The 18684-nt window shown below is 56.1% G+C and overlaps 1 protein-coding gene across 1 annotated transcript in view; it reads left to right on the forward strand.

The window, feature by feature from the left end:
- Window positions 1–3474: 3474 nt before the first annotated feature.
- The window catches only part of SMAD6 (SMAD family member 6), a 76366-nt gene continuing 61156 nt past the window's right edge, over window positions 3475–18684 (forward strand). The window contains exons 1-3 of the mRNA XM_038580787.1: window positions 3475–5503; window positions 13184–13240; window positions 16962–17039. Of these exons, the coding sequence (XP_038436715.1) occupies window positions 4678–5503; window positions 13184–13240; window positions 16962–17039 (961 nt within the window). The 5' untranslated portion in view covers window positions 3475–4677. The remainder of the gene's footprint in view (window positions 5504–13183; window positions 13241–16961; window positions 17040–18684) is intronic.

Raw genomic sequence — 18684 nt, forward strand, 5'->3', positions numbered from 1 at the left:
CACATAATGGACTGTGTTACCAGAGACAAATTACTTATGCTCTCTGTTTCCTTCTCTAAAAAAACAGGTCTAGTAAGAATGATTACTTCTTCACTGTATCATTTTTTTGGGGTGGATTTGACAAGATAGTGCATATGGATGTTTGACACAGTATGATGATGAGCACGAAGCTTGGCGAAGCGAGAGATTTGAATTCAACCCACCCCACGAATTCTTACCGACTGCCTACTACAGGGCAGGTGTTGAGCTAGGGACTGGTGAGAAGGAATCGGGCAGGTGCTGTCTTGTGTGAATTACCTTCTTTGATGGCACAGGGTGTTCTCATATGGCCTGTTTCTGACTCAGTCCCTCAGCACTGCTGCAGGTGGCTGGGGCCTAATAGCTTCACTATCTCTCCCCACGTGGGGCTCATGTTCCAGAGGCAGAGAATGGACACGGAATTAGGTGGTTATGAATTGTGAGAAGGACTATAGAGAGAAAGCACCGGGTGCTTTGGGAAAATACCAGGATCATGGGAAGGGAGCAGATTTGAAGCTGAGAGGTTAGGACTTATTCTCTGTGAGTTACTTTGTGAGAGAGGTGGCTGCAGAGAGCTGAGGAGCAGCAGCTGGGGTCCCCCTTGCCTCCTCTCCTATACCCCCATGGAACTGGAGCTTGTTTTCCCCAGGGCAGTCTAGGAGGGTGCCCTTAGGCTGCAGCTCACAGCTCTGTCCTGCTGGGCCCTCCCTCACACACCCTCTAGTGGTCACTGTGCACGCCGGTGCTCTGCGGGATGGGCCCTGGAAATCCAAGGACAGTGGAACTGATGGTCACTGCCTTTCCCTTCCGGATACTACTCTGCTAAGAGGCATCTTCCTATAATGAGGCGTCTTTCTCATGTCATTTAATTTTGATAATGGCCCCAAGCGTGATTCCCAGTCCCATTTTACAGATGAGAACTCAGAGGCTCAGAGAGCCGAGGGAGGTTTAGAAAGGTCAGTTCTGAACTCAGGCCTACCAGACTCTGGTTTCAGGGCTCCTCACGTGGCATCCAGCAGGTACCTCATGGCACCCCACCCCTAACGTCACAGCTCTGCATGAGCAAGAGCAGAAGCCAAAATTTGAGTTCTCACTCAGAGAAGAAGGTAGCCTTTCCTAAGAAGGTAACCCATCGCCAGCCTGCTGCCCCTGTTACTTTTGCTTCCCACATACCTGCACCATATCCCCTGCCCCCAGCTGGCTGGGTTCAAATTCTGCCTCTGCAGCAAACTAAAATCTTGTGCAAATTGAAGCCTCTATGCCTCTGTGTCCTTATCTGTAAAATCGTGGCAACAACCATACCTACCCCCAAAGTGTCAAGTTGCATTTGGGGCCTCACCCCACAATACTTTGATTCAGCAAGTCCAATGGACCACATTTTGAAAGTGACTGCCCTGGAAGGTCGTGCTTTGGCAACACAGACCCACACACCACTTTCTAGCTGTTGGGGGTGAGCATTCATACTGGTTTATGCCGGGTCTGGTTTCAGCATTTTAGCACTCTCAACACTATCTTCACGTCAGTGGCAAATTAAATGGCGAGTTCCCGTGCCTCAGTTTCCTCATCTGTAAAATGAAAATGATAATAGAACCCATCAGGATTGTTGTGGGAATCCAATGACTGAATCCTTACAAGGCCTGAAACATTGCCTTGCCCACAGTAAGCAGTCAGTAGGCGGGAACTACGGTTGCTGCAATCCCCAGCCAAACCAGCAACTACCCTGGTAAAAGAAAATACTTTGCATTGCCTTGAGTGTCTCTTAGTATTTCCTCCCCGCCCCCCCCCCGCCCCGCACCCACCCCGGGGGTTGAGAAATGACCCGAAAGGAAACAGGAGAGGGGCTCCTGGGTGCTGATTACGCAAGTGTTGGAGTCTCTTGCGAAAATCCATCTTGCCATTGACTTGCGATTTGCGCGCTTAACATGTACTATCTCCTGGGATCTTCACGGTCCAGTGAAGAACGCAGGGCAGGCATCGTCATTTTTTCAAACAAGAAGCTGACAGCTCTTTTGATTTGGCCAGAGCGGTTAGGGGATGGGGGTGAGGAAGCTTCTGGGCCCGGTCTTCCTTTCATGAGCACCACGCAGCGCGCACAGCACCTGGCTGCAGGTAAAAACTTAGCAAATGGTTCTGAGTCCTTCCTGCACACACCGCCCTTCCCCCCGCGCTCACGCGGACTTCGCGCCCCGCGGGGTCCTCGCAGGGCCGCACAGTGCAAGGGCCAGCCCCACACGTGGGCACCCGGGGGCGACCCGCGCGCCCGCGCCCCAGCGGCCCCCGCCGGGGCCCGGCGCCCAGCCCCGGGCCAATGAGAGTAGCGGAATTTCTTTCATTCAGTGCGGGGCCGGGCTGCTGCCCGGAAAGGGGCGGGGCGCCGCGCCGGGGGCGGGGCCGCCGCGCTTCTGGGGAGAGGGCGGTGCCCGCCCCGCGGCCGGACCAATCGGCGCCGCGCCCGGGGGGGGAGGGGGGGACCAGGCCTTTTTTCCCTCCGCGCGGGACCAATCCCGACTTTACAAGCTTGAACTTTTGCCACCCTCGGACAAGCGAGCGCGCCCGAGGAGGTACCCCGCCGCGCCGGCTCCAGGGGCAGGAGCGGCCTTAACCCTTCCCGCGCCGGGCGGCCGCTGCCGCCGCCGCGCCCCCCAGCCCCCCCAGGGCCGGGTGGGGCGGGACCCTGCCCTGCCCCCAACTCACTCGTATTTCCCTGGGGGGAGATGTCGCGGGGCGGGGGCGGGGGCGGGGGCGGGGGAAGCACGACCCCTATCCACATCCCGCTCGGGGGTGCAGAGAATCAATCTGGGGAAAGGGGAGGAGGAAGCGCCCGGCCTCGAGGGGGCCCGGGACGGCTGGCGGTCCGCCTAGCTCCGAGGGAGGGCCGGGGCGACCGCGAGGAGCCGGAGAGGAGACATTCCCCGCCTCTTACCCCACCCCCTGCAACTCCCTACCCCGGGCAAGCCCGGTGCCCCCGTGCGCCCAGCGCCCCGCGTCGCCCCCGTGGCCCGGCGCAGCGACCCCCGACTGCGCAGGGGGGTGCGGAGACCTCGTGCCATCCCGGAGGATCCCGCTACCCCAACAAATCAGCCTCCCCCCCTTCTCCCCAGGGACTCCAGCCGGGAAGGCACTCACGCACACCCTTTTTTTTTTTTTTTTTTTTTTTAAATTAGCCTTCCCGGGGATGGGGGGTTTGCACCAACTCTAAAGCGCAATGCGTGTTTGCAAGTTTGCGCACACGCCAGGGAGAGGCGAAGCGCCGCGTTTGCATCCAAGCCTCAGTGGGTCCACGGAGCCCTCGCGCCGCTTGCCCGTGGTTTGTGTAACTCGCGCGCGCGCGCGTGTGTGTGTGTGTGTGTGCGCGCGCGCGGGCGTGTGCGGGTGCTCGCTCGTATCCGTGCCCGCGGCGCAACGCGGGCCCCACAGCGGGCCGTGGGCGCTGTCAGGCTCGGGGCGGGGGTGCCGGGGCGAGCGTGGGGCGGGAGCCCGGGCTCGGCCCGCCCCGGGAGCCGGCCCCTCGGAGCCTCGGGCCCTGCAATGGGACGTGTTCTCCTTTAAGAGTTAAGAAACTTGAAACCTTGTTTGCGCAACAATCAGCGCCGCGGAGCCGCCAAAGTGTCTAGACTGGCATATGATGGGAGGCAGCCAATGACTCCGCGGCGCTCCTCCGGGGGCCCTCAGTGTGCGTTTGAGGAGAACAAAAAAGAGAGAGAGCCGAGCGGGGGAGCGAGCGAGAGAGCCGAGCCGAGAGAAAGAGCCGCCGGGCGCTGCCTCGCCAGACCTCGCAGGGACCGCGGGGCCACCGGGAGGCACTTTTTGCGGAGGGGGGAGGGGGCCGACCTCTGCAGCCGCGGCGCCCCGGGCGTCCGAGCGCAGCGTGGGGCGGGCTGCGACCTCTGCCTCGGTGGATTGCATTTTTAATTAAGGATCCCCAACAGCTCTTTGGGATTTTTACAGTCTCCACTCATGTGTTGACAACCCGCGTTCAGGAGAAACTTGCTCCAAGTGCATCTAGCGCCTGGGACCTGAGACGGAGTTGGCTTTCCGTGCATGCAATTCCAGGATTTTGGTTTTTGTTTGGGGTTTCTTTTTTCTTTCTTTTTCTTTTCTTTTCCTTTTTTCTCCCCCCCCCCCCCTTCCTTTTTGCAGGGAGTAAGAAGGAAGCGGAGGGTATCAGCAAGCCTGCCTTTCGGCTCCTGCAGGAAGAGCCCATGTAGTTAAGCGCTTGGGTTTCCAAGGCAGGGCTGCCCCGACGCCTCGGGGGGGTTCGGCGCGGGCGCTTTGTGCTCATGGACCAGCCGCGCAACTTCTGAAGGCTCGCCGGCCCATGCGGGGTCTTTCCGGGGCGCGGCGCCGCCTGCAGTCCCCCCTCCAGCGCCGGGGCTGGAGTTGCTGAGCAGCCGGGCCGCCGGGGTCCATGTAGCCGCGGGCCCAGCGCGGACTGCGGCTCGGCGCGCGCGCGTCCCCCGCCGTCCCGGCCCGGCGAGCTCCCTCATGTTGCAGCCCTGCGGCGCCCCTTCGACGACAGGCTGTGCGCGACCTGCACGGCGCCCGGCGGCGGAGCTTCATGTGGGGCTGCGGCCCGCGCAGCCGGCGCCTCGCTGACCGAACGGACCACCGGTAACCGGAGACCGCCTGCCCCCCACCCCCGGCGCCAAAGGATATCGTATGTTCAGGTCCAAACGCTCGGGGCTGGTGCGGCGACTTTGGCGAAGTCGTGTGGTCCCCGACCGGGAGGAAGGCGGCGGCGGCGGCGGCGGCGGCGGCGGCGGCGGCGGCGAGGATGGGAGCTCGGGCAGCCGCGCTGAGCCGGCCCCGCGGGCACGAGAAGGCGCGGGCGGCGGCCGCTGCGAGGTCCGCCCGGTAGCCCCGCGGCGGCCCCGGGACGCGGCGGGACAGCGAGGCGCCCAGGGCGCGGGGAGGCGCCGGCGCGCAGGGGGGCCCCCGAGGCCCCTGTCCGAGCCGGGGGCCGGCGCCGGGGGCTCCCCGCGGGACGTGGCGGAGCCGGGAGGCCCGGGCTGGCTGCCCGAGAGCGACTGCGAGACGGTGACCTGCTGCCTCTTCTCGGAGCGGGACGCCGCGGGCGCGCCGCGGGACGCCGCCGAGCCCCCGCCCGGGGCGGCCCCGGAGGCGGCGGGCGGCGGGCGGAGCCGCGAAGCCCGCTCGCGGCTGCTGCTGCTCGAGCAGGAGCTCAAGACGGTCACGTACTCGCTGCTGAAGCGGCTCAAGGAGCGCTCGCTGGACACGCTGCTGGAGGCGGTGGAGTCCCGCGGCGGCGTGCCGGGCGGCTGCGTGCTGGTGCCGCGCGCCGACCTCCGCCTGGGCGGCCAGCCCGCGCCGCCGCAGCTGCTGCTCGGCCGCCTCTTCCGCTGGCCCGACCTGCAGCACGCCGTGGAGCTGAAGCCCCTGTGCGGCTGCCACAGCTTCGCCGCCGCCGCCGACGGCCCCACCGTGTGCTGCAACCCCTACCACTTCAGCCGGCTCTGCGGGCCAGGTGAGCGCGCGCGCCCGCGGGGGGGCTCCCCTCCGCGCCCCTCGCCGCGGGGAGCCCTCCGCTGCGGGACCCCGCGGGGCTGGCCGAGCTGCGGCTGCACCCCTCTGCCCCACCCCCGCCCTCCACCCGCGCGGGCTGGGCTCCCGGAGCGCGGGGGCCCGGCGCCCACCGTGGGAAGCGCGTCTCCGGCACCTTCCCGAGGCTCCTGCAAACCTAACAGGGTCCGCGTTGGCGTCCCTCCGCGGCCTCGGGGGTCTCCTGTAGGCCGTGGAGGAGGAGGGCAGGCCCGGGAGAAGCCGCACACGAGTGTCATCCAACCGCGCGCCCCCCACCCCACACCCCACACCCCACGCCCGCCAGGTTTACCCCCAGCCTGTGCCCAGGCCTGTAGCATTTGGTACACCTATGCTCCTACCTATGCTGTACCTTCCTATATCCAGGTAGATACAAGTTGTGAAATTGGGCGTAGACAGTTCATGGCTAGAGTCAGAAGTGTCCATAAATTGCCACACTGGTTCCTTTGTATAGTTTGGAGCAATGCTCTCTCCGAGTGGAGACCACCTTCTTGCCCTGGTTGCTCCCAGCATCCCTTGGGTGTCAAATGTCAGCCCCCCACTCCCCCCCCCCCCTCCTCCCCATCATTGTCAGTTCTGTGTCCAGTCTTTCTGGAGTTGAGGGTCCTGGAGGACTGTCCCGAGGTGGAGGAGGGGAGGAAGCCAGGTATTTTATTTACCTCTGAGAACTGCCTCCCTTCTTTGTTCTCTCCCTGGGATTTCCCGCACCACACCCCACCCCCAGTCCTGCTTACCTGAGTGGGCCGGGAGTTCTGGAGCAGAGATGAGGACAGGTGGAGGCTTCTGGCCCCCCTGGAAGCGTGCAGTTCCCCTGCTCTGACCTCTGTACTGCAGGGCTCACACATTTCAGGCCGTGGCATCCTAGGCGTGTATGCACCTTAGGTGGCATTGGGGGTCCTTTGGCGGCGGTAGGGCTGCTGGAAGATTAAAGGCTGTTGGGATTGGAAGGGCTCTGAGTTCCTGTAGCTCTGTCCTCTCTGGAGAGACAGCATCCAGCCTCGTGGTGAGGACAGGGTCAGATCACAGATCTCCGGACTCCCAGTAGGGAAGGGGTGGCGGGCTCAGGATTTGTGTCGGATGTCTTGTTCACATGTGCGGTAGTGGCTGGAGGGGAAAGGAAGGTGTTTCCGTGGTTCCACTGATTGGGGTGGGGGAGCAGCTATGGGAGAAGCAGCACTGATCTGGCTCCCCTGGTTCCCACATGGTCACTCCCGGCCTTTTATTTGAGAGCTTTTGGCAGAACCTGACCCGTGGTCCATGGTAGGCTTTCTCTGCCCCTTTTTCCTCTTCCAGGCAGCTTCTCCTGGAAGTGGCTTCTTTCTCACCCATCTCTCACCCTGTCTCCTCCCTCACTCTGGGGACGGGGGTCCATCCTGTTTCTGGTTGCCTGTCCCTGGTCCTTTTTGTTGAGCGGGAGAGAATTGGTGGCACCCACGCTGCACTGTTAGCAGGCGCTGGCAGGTACTTTTCTCTCTTACCAGATCAGTCTTTCCACAAATATTTGTTGAGCACTTACTCTGTGCCAGGCACCATGCTGGGTGCTATAGCGGGGAGAGTGGAAATATGAGTAGGATCCATGCTCTTAAGAAACATAATCCCCCCCCCCCCCCCCCCCGGGGGGAGATGGGGCAGAGATGGGGGAAGAAGGGCCAGGTCATTGGGTCTGAACTCTCAGAGTGCTGTGGGATGTGTAGGTAACAGGATCCCCTCCAGGAGCTCCATAGCTCTCTCTGGAGACAGCTTTGGAGGATGGGTTGGGGAGGTGGGCAAGGAGCAGGAGGAGGAGAGAGCCAGCTGCGAGTCGAGGTGCCAGGCACGCTCAGGTGTGGGAGCATGAAGGGATGCACCCCGCCCCTGCAGGCTTAGAAGTCTACTTAGGTGGTGGTTTGAGTTTGGCACTTGGGTGGCTACAGGTTGAGGGGCGAACTGCGATGGCACAGGTCTTCCCCATGGCCCGGGTCCTAGGCTCTCTAGTAAGCCTGACCTTGGATGAGTAACCTCTGCTCACAGTCTCCCTGCTGGTTAGTGGGTGGCTCTAGGAACAGTCCCCACATCTAATTCTAGACGGAGCATCGGCACTTAATTCCCTTCCTCCTCCCGAAAGGAGGCACTGTTGCAGGGGCTGTGTCTGTCCTCCTGCCTCTTGGCCAGCCCTCTCCTCCCTCTCCCCATTCAGGCCACCCTGGAGGCAGTTGGGAGAACTGATGGTCTGGGAAGAGTTTTCAGTAGGCGCTAGGTTGACCCTCTTGCTTCATCCCCTGCCCGATGGCTTGGGCCGCTGGGACTGAGCACTGGGGAGCCCTTTGCTGCCCACCCCACCCCTGCTGCCTGGCCGCCAGCCTGGCTCCTAGAGCTGGGCGGGTGCATAGCTGGAGCTCAGCCGTGCGCATCCTGATAAGGAGACTGCTCCTTCCAGGACTCTGGGGGAAGAGGGCTGGGGCAGTGGGGCGGGCAGTCGGGCAGGCAGGCAGGCAGACAGATGACGGACAGACACACTCATGGAGAGCAGGCACATGGCTGGAGAGTACACTGGACAACCTAGCAGGCCAACCGAGGGGCGCCCACCAGTCACCCCGGTGCCCACCTGACCCCCACAGGTGCTCAGGTGGCAGGAGACCCCTTTCTGGGCAGTGCTGACCCCTGCTGCTCCCATCCATCAGCTTGCTTTGGGACTTTGGGGCCCGTTCCCTTCTCTGGGCCTCTTTTCCCATGTGTAAAGTGAAGGGGTACACAGACTCCCTGGGGTTGGATGGGCAGATTCCAGGTGAGGCAGGCCTGCCTCCCCTCCCCTGCCCTCTCTCCCACACTTGTCTCAGAAAGTAGGGGTCCTCCCTCCAGGTCAGGCTCTGTCCTGCACCTCCGCTTCCGTGGGAGTCAGACCCCCAGCTCTCCTTCCCTTTGGTGTGTCTTTCTGTCCCGGGAGAAGCCAGTTCGCTGAGCTCCGTGCCTATGTGGACGGAAATGTGGAGAAATACTTTAATCACAGTTCTAACCTGTGTTTATACAGCTCCTTTCTCCTGAAAGTATCCATTAACTTTGGAATAAATCTCCTGCTCTTTGCTCCACCACTTTTTTTTTTTCTGTAATTATATTCAGTAAATTACTATTATCCAAATTGCGCCAGGGAAAGAGACAGAGCGAGAGAGAGAACTTCTAAACGACTGGAGGAGGCCGCCTAGGAAAACACAGGGTTCCCAGGCCAGGACTATAGGAATTAGAATGGGCTAAAAAGTTTTCCTTTTATTTGGCCTGGCATTATCCCTTTGAAATGAGATCAATTTCAAGTTGGGCTTCCAAGCCCCTGCCCCGCCCCTCTGGCGGCCCCTCGGCCCGCCCGCCCTGCTCCTCGGAGCTCCTCCTTGGAGGTGAGGAAGGGGTGATAATGTGCAGTTTGCCTCTTGCTGGCGCCAGCCGGCCACGCTGTTTATCTGGCTGCCGGGGGAATCTGGGCAATTAGGCTCAGCCAGGCCTTAAAGCGCCAGGAGCTCCTTTTCTGAGGCTCCCATCCCGGGCTGGAGGTTGAGCCTTCGGGTTCTGGGGAACAGAGGGGACAGGCGCTTGGGAGGCCCCCTCCCCACCTACAGCCACCCCTGGGAGGGTGGCAACTGAGAGGCCCCGGGGGAGGCCTGTGGATCCTTTCCTAAGGGAAGATGCTGGGCTGCAGAGATGGGAGTGGAAGGCATTGTCCCAAACCGAAACATTCCCAGGCACGGGGAGAGGCTGGGAACTCTTCTGGCTTTAACGTTAGGGTCTAGATCCCTAAAGGCTAAGTACCCCCCAGGGGCTCACCAGAGGCGCGTCTGGACTGAGCCGAGCTGAGCACTAACCTTCTGGTACACTCGGCCCCTGGCTGACTGCTCTTCACTTCTAAAGGAAGTTGGAGGAGATTCTTGAAGTTGATGCCTGAGGCTGGAGTGTCTGATGCCTGTCTGTCTGTCTGTCTCTCTTGTCCATGTCTTTCAGAGGGGCCCGCGAGGCTCTAGGAGCTTTCCCCTTCAAGTTTAGAGCATCTGAGTTATTACTAAAAAATCAATACAACTTCTGCAAGCACGAAGGTAGCTAGCTTCTAAGAGGGGAGTGGATAGAGTGCCTGGAGGCAGCCTGCACTCTTGTGACCTTCTGTCTCCCACTTGAGCACCCGCCTTGCCCAGCTGAGTGAGGGACCTAGGGGCTCCTCTCTCCCAGAGCAGTGGGGCCTGGGAGTGTGGCAGTGAAGTGGATGGGCCCGTTAAAGGTCACCCAGTACTGTTTGGAGCAGCATTATTCCTAATAGACCCTAATAGACCCCAAACGGAAAAAGCCCAAATGTCCAGTAGCTGCTGGCTGGCTAACCGAATGTGGTATATCCATACAACGGAATATCATCCAGCCATAAAAAGTGCCGTGAGTGCTGCTGCACAGACGAGCCTTGAAAGCATTCCACCGAGTGAAAGAAGCCAGACACAAAGGGCCACATGCTATTATGTGAACCTATTTGTGTGGACTGTCCAGAGTAGATAAACCTATAGAGACTGAGGGTAGATTTGTGGTCGCCTAGGGTTTGGGGTTTGAAGGAATAGGGACCCTCTGCTACTGGGTCAGGGCTTCTTTGGGGTGAGGGAAATGCCCAGTAATTACATGATGGTGTTGGTCTCACAACGCTGAATATATATACTAAAAACCACTGAATTGTACACTCTAAAACTGTGAGCCTTAGGGTATGTGAATGAGAACCGAGTTGTTTGAAAAAAGGTAACTCACTGCTGGTCCCCAAATGGCCTCCCCCTTTGTTTAGCAGAAGTGAGACGACATCCTCTGCCTCTCCATGTGGCCGTGGATGGGTCCTTTACCTGGGCGGACCTCAGGTACCCTGCCAGTTCAAAAGAGCTGCTGAGCCAGGTGACCGTGTGACGTTATCAATCCCTGAGCCAGGTGACCGTGTGACGTTATCAATCCCTGGGTCTGGGGGTGGGGGTTTGTAGGCCTTCATACTTTTTAACTTGCCCAGGATGGAATTTAGTATTCGGCTTCCAGCCTCTGAAGTTACTCCCCAGTTCTGTGCGAACCATCCTGCTGCAGCAAGTGGGGGCCCGGTCAGGTCCCTCCTAAAAACTCTGCAGTTCCTCACCAGCTGGCGTGATGGACGTTTCAGTACATAGGTTTGCTTTCTGCCTCATTCGCATGAGGACACACCCTGCCCAGGAGTGGCCAGGGGTGGTGGGAGACTCGGGTGGCTCCTTCAAGAGGGAGTTCAATAGCCCTTCTGCCCTCCCGCCTCCATGTTTTGGGTCCCAGATAAACAGCCCCTGGGAGAAATGACAGTGGCCTGGCTCCAGCTGCCTCTGCCCACGGCTGCCAAATTTCACTTTTGGGGGACAGATCTGGGCGGGCAGTTGTCCAGAGCTCCCCACCGCGTGTGGCCTGAGCCGCAGCCAATCAGATTTTTCAAAAGGAGCCCTAACACAGGAATTACAGGCCTTCTGATAAGTGAGTGGGAGAGTGGAAAGGGCACGAGGCCGGGGATCAGGAGACCTGGCTTCTGGCTGTAGCTCCTGGCTCTGCCACCAGTTTGCTGTGTGTCCCTGAGGGAGTCCCCTCCACTGGCCCGACCTCTGTGTTCACTGCACGGCCTCAATTCTCTTTCCCCTGTGGGGCTCTAGCCCTGCTTGCATCTTGCCTCTTGTCCTTAGAGGCTGGTCCTCACTCAAGTCTGGTCTCTAGCCCCTCCAAGGCCTGAGGACCGGTGGGCAAAGTGGCTCCTACTTGTTGTGGGGTCCCCTTTGGGTCACCCCTTTCAGCCACTAGGGCCTTGCCTTCCACACCTTTGTCTACAGAGGCCCCCAACTTTCCATTATCTTGGTTACCGTTGTCTTTGTCCGCAGATGTTTACTGAGCACTTTTGGTATACGTGATGTACTGGGTCCAGCTGGGCCGAAGGGATGTGATTCGGGGTGCCTCTTGTTGCCTGTGTCTTTGGGATGTAGAGCCAGAGTCAGGCCAGGGCCTAAATTCCAGTTCCACCATGAATGATTGGATGGGGGTTGGGTGGGGACACCAGGCAGGTCAGTTTTCTCATCTGTAAAATGGGAATAATGACCATCTTACTTACTTTCGAGAAAGGATGAAATAAGAATAGGTGCCCATAAGCCTGATTAACCACGCTGTTCCTAAGATCCAAAAGAATAAAATCACTTACAATACTTGAAGTTGAAAATGTCCAGCATGGAGAAAGACACAGGGTAGGCATTCAGCAAATGTTTGCTTCTCTCCCAGTGGCTATTCCATGATTCACTTTTCCTTCTCCCAAACTCCTGTCCACAAAAGATTCCCTGTTTCTCGACCTCAGAGCCTTGACTTTGTTGAAATAATTTCAGGCTGGAAAAGCTGGGTGGGGAAGAAGTGAAGCTGCATTGGGTGTATGGAGCAAAACAAATGTGCCTACAACTAATTGTGCCTTATTATAATTGCGAAAAACACTTATTACCCCTTGTGTCATTACTGATACCTGCCTAATAATAGTTATTACCGCTTTACTACCACTGAGAGTTTGTTTTAGTTTGCGATTTGATGGTGTTTAGTTTCATTTAGGGAAAATGAAGGGTCATTTCATTCATGCAAATTGTTACTTAGTTTAGCAAATTGTTACTTCCCCTAAAGCAAGAGGCTAAGGAATTCTTCTGAAGACAAAATATATGTTTTTAAGAAGGAGTATTTTAGGCAAATGAAAGGAAACTAAAAGAAAAACACCGTAGACAACGAAGAATCACAGAGGGTCTGAGCTGGGGGAGGCCATGGAGAGCTTGTGGTCCACCCTGTCTCTTTAGAAGGGGGAAGACTGAGGCTGAGAGCTGGCTGGAAGTGACTGGCCTAAGGTCTCCCGTCTGGGAGGGAAGCTGGGTTGACTTCCTGGGTTCTCGCCAGTCTCGCCCTCCTCCCTGCCCGAAGAATGTCACTTGTAATGCAGCTGATTTGGAAAGGAGCTCCTGCATCTCTCACACTCAGTTCTGATTAGAGCTGCCAAATTTAGCAAATAAAAGGACAGAATGCCTAGTTGAAGCTGCATTGCTGGTGAGCAGCCCATAATTTTTTAGTATAAGTATGTCCCAAATAGTGCAAGGGACATACGTACACTGAAAATTACGCCACGTATATCCAAACTTCAGATTTAACCGAGCATCCTGCGTTTTGTCAGGCAGCCCTAGCTCGGACTTGCCCTGCACCGACGTTGCATTTGTTACAATAACAACAGTTAACTGTTTGTGCAAGTACTTTTCTAGAGTACCAAGAGCCATCTTCCGTGTATCGTCTCCATCTGCCCTCCTGGCAAACCTGTGAGGTCTTTATGATTATCATCCCTATTTTAGAGCTGAGAAGGGAGACCGGCTCAGAGAAGTGAAGTAACTTGCCTGAGGTCACACAGCCAAAGGTGGCAGAGGAGGGATTAAGTCTGGGTCTGAACCTCAAGCCTGCAGGCCCTTCCTGCTGGGCAGCAGAGGCGGTGGGAGACAAGAGTTTCCTGGGGGCTGGGTTTATTAGTTGAGGACACCAATAATCAAAAGCTGGCTGAACCCCCAGGTATGAAGTTCCCCTGCCCCAGCCGTGACATGTTGTGTCTCCTGTCTTCCAGAATCACCACCACCCCCCTATTCTCGGCTGTCTCCTCGCGACGAGTACAAGCCACTGGGTAAGTGTGTCCTCTTCTCAGTCCAGGGTCCCAGCCTCACTGCTGAGGGGCTGGCGGGGAGGTGGGGGCGAGCAGCAGGCCTGGCTGCCTTTGAGATGGGGCGAAGTTTTCCAAACACACCTACAGTTCGGGCCAAAGCAGACCCAGGCTCTGCAGCGGGCTATTTACATCTTGAAATTCCTCCGCTCATCATTAACCTCTCTGTGACCTTTAAACATGGGCCTGCGGGAGATGAATGAGTTTTGGCTTAAGCACCTCATTGGAGATGGGTTGGTGTTTCTCCCTTTTATTCTCTCCTTCCCCCAACCCTCAGTCGGTTCTCCTTTAGCTTGTGGTCATTAGCGCTGTGACATTATAGGTGGAGCATGGTGTCACTGTTGAGAGGAGTGGTGTGTCTCCCCCCCCCCCCCCCCCATTTTAAGCCAAGATGTTCACCTGGGAGGAAGCAACAGTGGGGACTGTGTAGGAAGCCTGTGTATTGGTGCAGAGAGCCCCTGGCATGGTCCGTCCCCAGGTGAGCTCAGTGGAGGCAGTGATGTCGCTTTAGGCAGGCCTGGTTCGGAGGCGGAATGTGTTTTCTGGAAAACGTTGGGGCTCGATGAGCAGCTCCTATCCTGGAGTAGACAAAGCATGCGGTTTTACAAGTAGCGATGGCTTGTTTTCTGGCCCTGCTGTAGCCTCCAGTGGAGGATCCCAGGGGTGGGGCGAGTCAGTTTGGCTTTACTAGTACCAGGAGAGCCACTTCGTGACCCAGGCAGTTCCCGTGGGATTCAGACTCTTCAAAGTCAGATAGCACGGCAGTGATGCTAATACATTCCACCAAGTGACCACAAGAAGTGGGTTTTGTTTTGTTTTGTTTTGGGTAAAGGCCTCTTCCCAGTAGCCTGTGTCAGCATCATCTGGGAGGTCACTTCCAAGTGTCACAGACTCTCAGGCATCCAGGCCCCCTCTGGGGAGTCAGAAGTGCCCACCGGGGCCCTTCGGGAGTTTGACCTCTTCCGTCTAGGAGGACAGAGGCTGTAGCATGACGGCCTGTGAGTCAGTGGTCTAATGATGGCGATCCCCTCATTGTTTCTCCCCATGGCTGGTCATCCCCTGGTTGGAGGAGCTTTATTTAGTTCTCCAGGGAACCAGAGAGGTCATCTGGTGGGACCCTGGCACTTCAGAGAGGAGGAATCTGGCTGAGGGATGGAGGGGGGCTCCCCAGCTAACGAGCGGCAGCGTTGAGGCAGGAACCCACGAGCAGCCCCCCTATTCAGCTAGGCCATCCCGCATCCCTCCCTCCTGGGCCTGTTTCAGCATCTCCCAAGTCAATATAATTGCAGTAGTTGCTTAGAAAATCCCTAGTTCCATTGGCGGGGCGATCCCCAAATGTTCTTAGTAAATGTAACCCCTCGGTTTAAATGTCAAGGATCAGTGCCCCAAGGAATAGGTCAGCCTGTGATAAAGCAGCAAAAATCAGGACGCCGCCTGGCCCTGCAGAGCGACCATTTGGAAATCAACAGATATCCTGGTTTTTTTTTTTTTACAAATGGGACAACTGAGGCCTAGAAAGAGGAAGTGACAACTTGCCGGTGGTCATACAGCTCAGGAGTCTGCACACTCCAGCCCACCATCTGTTTTTGAATGGCTCGTGAGCTAAGGATGGTTTGTACTTTTTTAGATGGTTTAAAAAAAAAAGAATCAAGAGAATACTATTTCCTGATTCGTGTGAAGATTATATGACATTCCAAGTTTAGCATGCTGGAACATAGCTGTGTTCACCCATTTCCATATTGTTTCTGGCTGCTTCTATATGATAGTGACACAGTTGAGTAGCTGTAACAGAGATTGTGTGGCTCGCCAGGCTGAAAATTTTATTTACTGTGGGGCCCTTTGCAGAAAAGGTTGGTGAGTCCTGGTTTTTATGACTGATGACAGACATGGGACTCAAACCTGGACCTCCAGCTTCCAGACAGTGTCCCTCCTTGGGGTGGAGCAGTGATCAAGGTTGGGAGTGTTTTTCTCCACCAGCCACTGCGGTGCTTCTGAGGTCAGGGCTTCACTAGAAGCAGTAAATGGGAGAGTTTGGAAGAATGTACACCTGAAAGGTGGAAGCCGTTCCCACTCCCGGGACCCTCCCAAGCTGTCCATGTCGGCTCTCTAGCGGTTCCCTTAGAAATAAGGTTCAGCGTGCGATGTTGCTACTTCAAACAAAAAAGTGGCAGCAAGACTCAGGACACTGAACACTCTGGGAACATTAGATATGAAAAGCAAAACTTAAGTTCCCACTTGGGCATGGTGGGTATTATTTTTATTTTAAGGAGATTTTTCTATCTGTCCTTATTTCCCTCCTAACACGTTTTACCAGCAGATAACTTTTTTGTGCCCTGATAAATAGTCCGAGCTATTTTCTGTATTATTTTCTTTTCCTTGCATTGTTGCTTTTTCATAAACAAAAAGTCAGTTCACTTCTAAGCCTCTGTGATCACATGAGACCGAAAAACAAAATAAAACCGAGAACACCCAGTCAGCATCTGGCAAGTGGGAAACAAAAAACAAAACAAAACATAACAAAACCCCAAATTGGTTAATGTTTCATCTTCCCGTTCCCCAAACCTTGTGGTAGAAGGGGGAAAAAAAATCCTGCAGGATTGAACGGAATTCTAGCTTGCCAGGGCCTTGGCTAACGGTTTCTGTCCTAGGAATCCCCAGCTTGGAGTGGCTCTCCTGAGCCAGGTGGGACCAGCTGAGCCAGACCTGGGCTGAGCTGGGTAAGAAGGTGACAAGCTGTCAGCCTCACAGGACATGCCTTATGACTCTTTCATACGGATGACAGCCCGTGGCTGGTAGCTGAGGAAAAATTTTGCAAGTCTACCTGCCCAGAAAGGCATTGGCTTATCTGAGTAGCAGCTCAGAGAAAACGTGCAAGAGTGTTTCCTTTCCCCATCTCGGTGCCCTGCAGACAGGGGAAAACAAATTCCCCTGTGCATTATCATGCCATTTGAAGTACTTAAAATGACTTATAAAAAAATTAAAAAATAAAGAACACCTAAAAAAAAAAAACAAAAAAAACAAAAAAAAACAGTCCAGGCATTTGAAAGTTGCTCTATGAGTAGGTTTGGATATTATGGAGTGGAGGAGGGAAGAGGGAAAAAAAGTTAATCTGGGAGCAAATGCTTGAGCCCTTAATTAGAGGGGTGTAAGCAGGATAGAGGAGGATGGCTGCTAACTTGTTAAAACAGAGCTTCCCCAGCTCCAGCAGGAGGAAGGAAGGAAGGATGGAAAGAAGGAAGGAAGGAAGCAAGCAAGCAAGAAGGAACAACTTTAAGAATTTTAATGGTTGTAATTAAGCACAGCAACTATGAATTGTTTAGGGGCTTAATTTATCCTTACCCGTGGAGGCTCCAAGTTGCTACTTGCTCAGTCCCCTGAACTTGGGTTATTTCTGTGGTCAGGGTAGTTGAGACTTTTTCAGGTGCCAAGGCTGCAGGAGTCAGCATTTTCCAGAGAAGTTCCAGGGCTGGCTGGCCTGGTCTCCTCATGGGACGAGGTTATGGAGTGGCATCAGAAAGCGGGGAGGGACATGTTACCCTTTGCAAGCACCCGCGTGTGGACACATGTGCACACGTCCGTGCCCATGTGCACGCACACACATAGACACACGCAGATGCACAAGAAGGAAGAAAAGAGAGGAGCGCGCCCCACAGCCAACTAAGTTGTCTTTCTCTTTCCTCCATAGATCTCTCTGATTCCACATTGTCTTACACTGAAACGGAGGCCACCAACTCCCTCATCACCGCCCCGGGTGAATTCTCAGGTTGGCATTTCTGTCCTTGCACGCTGCTGTGTGTTGAACTTCACAGAGGGGACGGGGGTGGGGTGGGGGGCTTGATGGAGGCCGTTTTGGATTCCTCCCTCCTCTTCTTTCCCCCTTTCCTCCCACCTCTTGAAAGGGAAGACTCATAGTCTTTGTCGCCGGCTTCGTTGGGGTTAAGGACCATCTGTACAAATGAGATCTAAAGATGGTCACTTTGAAAGTGCCTGTTTCCCCATATGTTCACCCGTTGTCTCCCCTTGGCTCTCGTGGAACAGGGGAAAGCCCAGCACAACTCTCCATCCCTCATTTTAGCATGGGGAGCCTCTTCTCCCAGCTGCTGAGATGCCACAACATGCATGTTTGTATACATTTATGATGTGGGTTTCTCCTCCTGTCTCCTCTCTGGGAAAGGCTGGACGGAGAGGGTCAGAAGAGGGGAAATGGAGCGGGTCGAATGAGCTTGGGGGAGGATCTGGCAAGTGAGGAGTTCTCCAAAGGCTGGTGGTCTCCATGCTGCTCCCTGAGCAGTGGATACTGGGCTAGGAAGCAGTGAGAACCCCAGTTTGGAGTCCCCCAACCCGCTGCAATGAAGAGTTGGCCATAGGGATCCTCACATTCCTGAGAAAACCTAAACCAAGCTTTCCTTAAGAAATGAGAGGTTGGTGGTGACTTGGGGGCGTCAGGGGGCCAGGAGGGACTCTGGTGCCCAGGTCTCTGGGACCCTTTGGGAGTGTGGTGGATGGGTGTGCTATGAAGATAGCTGGGGCTCGTGGCCTGGGTCTGGGCTGCATGGCGTGACAGCCATTCGGGCCGCAGCTGCTTCCCCAAGTGGGCATGGCTGGCTCTCGGCATGAAGGCCTCTGTTTGTGTGCATCTGAGCTGTCCTTCCCCCGTGCTCGTGGCATAACAGCAACAGCAATGACATAGCTGTTTATGGAGTGTTTCCTGTGGGCCACATCCTCTGCTCAGGCCCCTGTACCTGCGTCATCTTACAATAGCAGTAAAGTGTGACCCAGGTCACATAGCAGCAGAGCTGTGCGCCACGATGCCACTGTGCTCCTGGCTGCTGTTCGTACAACGTATCCTACAAGGGCTGAATGTACCTCCAATTCCTCTGTCCTCTGTATGAAGTTCAGTCATTCTTGTCATCCCCTCCCTGTGACCATAAGGGGGACGCGATGCTGGCTGCGTGCGGCTGCCTGGCCACTTCCCCTGTCTGACCCCTTCCCCGTTCATTCTGTATTCCCCCACAACCGTAGGAGATCGAAGATTCTAGGAAAACGAGAAGCTGGAGGAGAAGGTGACTTGCCCAGGGTCACACAGTAGGGCTCGTGGCACAGCTGGTACGGCGTCCTGGTCTTCTGGGTTCCCCTTGCCTTCTGGTCTCTGGGGGCTCCTCAGATGAGGGTTCTCTTCTCTGTGCCTTTTGGCTTCTACTTGGTTATAATGCCTTTCCTTGAAAGACCTTACCAGATGAGCATAAGAAGTCAACATCTGAATCCATTCTTTTTCTTCTGTACTTGTGTGGAAGGAAGCCACATGTAATTTTGAAGCAAGAGATTTAGCAGTGTTTCTGAATGCTTGATTCTGTGCCCCTGCCAACCCTCAGAATGTATTCAATTTAGGTGGATTGCATTGGCATGGG

This window comes from Canis lupus, chromosome 30 (assembly GCF_011100685.1).
Source record: "Canis lupus familiaris isolate Mischka breed German Shepherd chromosome 30, alternate assembly UU_Cfam_GSD_1.0, whole genome shotgun sequence".
Taxonomy (NCBI): Eukaryota; Metazoa; Chordata; class Mammalia; order Carnivora; family Canidae; genus Canis; species Canis lupus.